The sequence below is a fragment of the Silene latifolia genome, chromosome Y (assembly GCF_048544455.1).
Source record: "Silene latifolia isolate original U9 population chromosome Y, ASM4854445v1, whole genome shotgun sequence".
Lineage (NCBI taxonomy): Eukaryota > Viridiplantae > Streptophyta > Magnoliopsida > Caryophyllales > Caryophyllaceae > Silene > Silene latifolia.
Window position 1 is genome coordinate 428,687,403 of NC_133538.1, and position 4,152 is coordinate 428,691,554.

At 42.6% G+C, this 4,152-nt stretch overlaps 1 protein-coding gene across 1 annotated transcript; it reads right to left on the reverse strand.

The window, feature by feature from the left end:
• Positions 1–433: 433 nt before the first annotated feature.
• On the reverse strand, positions 434–3,348 carry LOC141632534 (small ribosomal subunit protein uS3m-like). The gene is made up of 2 exons (XM_074445076.1): positions 3,310–3,348; positions 434–2,248 (listed from the first exon to the last, which is right to left on the reverse strand). Exons 1-2 carry the CDS (start codon positions 3,346–3,348, stop codon positions 434–436), a joined length of 1,854 nt encoding a protein of 617 aa, XP_074301177.1.
• Positions 3,349–4,152: the final 804 nt, after the last annotated feature.

Genomic DNA, 4,152 nt, shown 5'->3' on the forward strand with positions numbered 1-4,152 from the left:
ATGCTTTGATAGAACTTATTTCACAGAAAATGAAGAAAGTGAAAGACCCGCTCGATAGGCCAGGGCTGGCTGATGCCTCTCTTTTAGACCGCAGATAAGTAGCTGCCCCAGCTGACTTGCCTAATTGCCTTGCTCGACCTGTGTCCGGGCGAATGCTTTAATAAAGAGACTTCTAAACTCCCGAGACCCTTACCAGGCTTCGATCCAACTGCAGATACATAAAAATATGAGGTTTCAAGATCTTAAATTGAACCATCAGCTTTTACTGTTCCCCGAGCGGCCAAAAGGCCCCGTTCAATGACTTAAGAGAATGATTAGATGGAAAAAGGGGCCTCGTGAGATCAGATGAAGCTGGCTCGACCAGCCCTTTCCCTCGGAATTAAAGCTCTCCTTCGCCGTCGGCTAGGAATTCTGATACAGAATCTAGAATAAGTCATGAAAAGTGCCCTCCCCCCCCCCCAAAAAAAAAAATATTAGCGAACCGGCTAACTTTACGATATTTACTTTCTTTTTTACTATAAGAAATCCACACTTTGACACCTACGATTCCGTAACGAGTAGATACTAGAGCAGAAGCATAATCTCTTTTCTGGTGTAATACATTACAAGATGTTTTTCCATACTTTCCGCATTCAGTTCTAGCAATTTCTGCACCTTGTAATCGACCTGAACAACATATACGGATCCCCTCTATCCCCTTTTTCATTACTAATGGAATCTTCTTCACTATTTTACTAAAAATGGAACTAAATTCTCTACTTTGATTTTTCGGTTGGAAAGAGATGTCTTGAGCAATCGGAGAAGCACTTTGATAAACAGATGTGATCTTGACCGATTCAATTAAGGTATTAGTCTTTGTTCTATTAGACAACAAAGATCGCATTTTTTGCACTTCGTTCAAATAAGAGCTGTACCCGTAAGGAATTCTTCTGTTTTTCAGTATGATCTCTATCATCATCTCTATTCCCTTTATTAATTCTCTTATCCCACCTAGATCTATGAATTTTTCTATCAATTTCATTACCTTATCCTTACCCATGAGGTTCCAACATTTTCTCCTTAATTTACCTAGGAGTTGTTCCCGGGCATCTTTAAAAAAGAGGTTATTATAAACTCTAAACCCATCCCTTGGAAAGAAAAAGGTAGCACCGAAGAAAGGAAAGAGCGAGATGGTGGTTTTTTTTCTTCCCGCGAAGCGAAGATCATTCGCTTGGCGAATGAAGTGGGTCAACCTCTTTTTGGCTTCGGCCAAAGACTTTTTATCGCTGGTCGAGCTTTCCAGAAAAAAAGCGATGCGAGAACGTATTCTCTTATCTAAGCTTCTTCCCTGCGCACTAGATCTCTTCATCGTAGATGGTTCAACCACGCCCGGTGCCACGAAATTTTTGAGAACTAGGACGGGATCGAAATTAATTTTGTTCTTTGTATTCAATAAGTATTGCATGACCGAATAATTCAAGGAAGGGCGCACTGCAGGGAGGGCCCTTTTAAGTAGATGACTTTTCGGGTCGTTGTAGCGGGACTTCTTTGGGAAAAAAAACTTGAATAACTTAGTTTTTTTGAAGGAATCGTCATTTTCTATCAGAAAGGCTATGTTATTTACAACCTCGGTGTATTTCGGATGCTTGAAGGCCCCTCGAAAAGATGCCCGAAGTGATTTAGAAAGATTCTTCTTTATCGATATCGATGGTGATCGGTCATGGTATCCATAGCGTTGCTTCTTTTTTGGCCAAACCCTGATTTCGTTTTGCTTTTTCTGGTCGTCGAGTCGATCAGGCTCGACTCTTTTCCCGGCCCTCCGGCCTCTCACTTCGTTTCGTTCTTCTTTTCTTTTTGATCTAGCGCTTGAATAAAGACACTCGATCGGCCCTACTTTCCCAAATTCCCACCACCGGCCCTTTAAAAATATGAAAGGTCTGGATTTTTTGCGTCGTTTCCGTTTTAAATCTGATAGAAAGAGTCGACGAGGAAGAAAAAAATTAATGAATGTTCTTTTTTGAAAATGTATAATAATACACCTACCCAGCCGAAAGCCAAAGGTGAGTCTCGTAGGTGGACGTATCGAACCGAAATAAGATCTCAGATTGATATCTTGATATACTAATTTACCATAATAATAAATAGAGTCAATTTCCGCCCTACTCAAAAAGAAGAACAGTTTCTTTCTTGTTTGATAGTGGGGCTCCCATTCACCAACGCAGACTAAAAGTGCTCTCCGAACCGTGCAGGATAGTAACCTATCACACGGCTCTCAAACCCAACCTGTGGTGAATCCCGGGAGACAAAGTCAAAGCGCTTCATCCTTTGCCCTATACTTTGAGATGCTCCTCCCCGCCGATCAAGCAGCGACGCTGCTCGTAATAGGCTTAGCTTTAAGCCGCTATCGTTCGGTTCGGATAAGTCAAGTCCCTTCGGTCGGTTCGCTCAGGTGGTCTTCCCTTATCTTCCCTAACGTTCAGAGTTGTTCTGGTTTGAGAAAGGAGCACCGGCCGAGCGCCCTGAATGAATAAGAAATGGACAGCAGAGGAAATCAATGATTTTAGACCGAGTTGAAGCTAGCAACATGTCGATTACCAACCCGGAGGTTGGTAAGAACGGAGGGTTTTTCCTCCTAACCTAAGTGTGCCTACCAGCGAAGCAACTGGTACTTAATCGGGCGGAGGGCGGTTTGGTTTCGTGCAAAGCCCTCGCAGCAGTAAGAGGCAGTTGTCATTTGAAAGGAAAGGCCCGGGTTCCAAACCTGCGCACCCTTATTAAGTTAAGTTTAAGTTAAGAAGCCCCTTCTATTCTATTAGTAAAGAAATTTTGCCTTAATTGAGGCGCTCTAAGCAGCTTACTTACTAATAAAGCGGAAACAAGCACCTTCTTTCTCAAAGTAAAGGTTCTCTCTTCTTGCTTTAGAAAGATTTCAACGTTAGCTCTTTACTAAACTAATAGAATAGAATCAAGTAAAGGGGACTCTACCATGATCTTACGAATTTACAACTCTCTTTACTGAGCGAGACTCCTCTATCCATATCCCTATTAGTTTAGTGGTTTTTCTTTTTTTTTTTTATCATTTGTTTGACAGCTTAGACTAGGCTCCATTTTAGATAGGTTTTCGGTCTTAATCAAGATAGGTCAGGGGCGCGTCGGAACGGTCGGTAGCTGCTTAGTCTCATCCGAGAGTCTAATCTCTTTGTACTGCTTTTTTTCTTTGAAAAAAAGAAAGAAGGGGGGAAAGAAGGGGGGGGTCGATTTAGGCTCCTTCCCTTCCACTGCATAGCTGCGCTAGCAGGTACTACGAGCCCTCTGCCCCACGCATCTAACCAGCTCGCGCGGTTCACCGGTTCCACCGAAAACTCTCATTTGTTGAAGCGGAGCATAGCAGTTGAAGCGGACATAGCAGTTGGCGAAGCCGAACCACTTGACATAACATCTCGTCTCACATCAGAGTACAAGACTTAAGGAACAGTCCCTCTAACAACTTTACAATTCTACTTTGACTTTTCAAGGAACAAGGAACAATGTACAATCTCTTCCCTTTCTAGCGGATGATTAGCATCGAGAATCGTTCTTCGATGGCACCAGCTTTCACTTCCTCTCACACGCTAACTACGTGTTTCAACCAAATTCCCGTCTTTCAATTCAATCGTATCACGTGACGTCGTTTCTTTATCGCCAACATGATCCTTTCGAGCAGAGTCGAATGCAGGTTCATTTCAAACCAGTAAGCCAGCTTCAAATTATTTTTCTCACTCAGTCACTTGACCAGCTCACCTCTAAGTTCCCTTCGCTCGAGCTCTTGAAGCCAATTCATTCTGCCTAATCAGAAAGGGTATGGCTGAGGGCAATACCGGTATATTTGGCACCGGTAAAAGTCAAGGTTTTTAGGTTGGGGCGATTCCTCAATGAATCTCCTTACCCTCTTTTATTGAAAAACGATAGGTAATCATTTGTTTTAATTAAATCTTTTTATGCTGTTTGGGAGCGAGTGTAGGATCCTTATAAAAAATAGGGCGAGCAGGCTGTTAGCACTACTTATTTGGAGTGGAGAATGCATCCTTTACTATAGAAAAGGGGCTGGTTCCTCTGAGTTTAGTTTGAGGCTATTTATAGCTCGCATTTAATTAGTAGAACAAGAAGGAGAGGAAGTGCGGACCCGAGAGCAGA

Excerpts from the sequence above, each read along its gene's own strand:
- LOC141632534 (XM_074445076.1), bottom strand. The coding sequence starts at position 3,348 with ATGAGAGTTTTCGGTGGAACCGGTGAACCGCGCGAGCTG. Across the intron at positions 2,249-3,309 it reads CCGGTGAACCGCGCGAGCTG|CCGTGTGATAGGTTACTATC; the intron begins GTTAGATGCGTG and ends TGGGTTTGAGAG.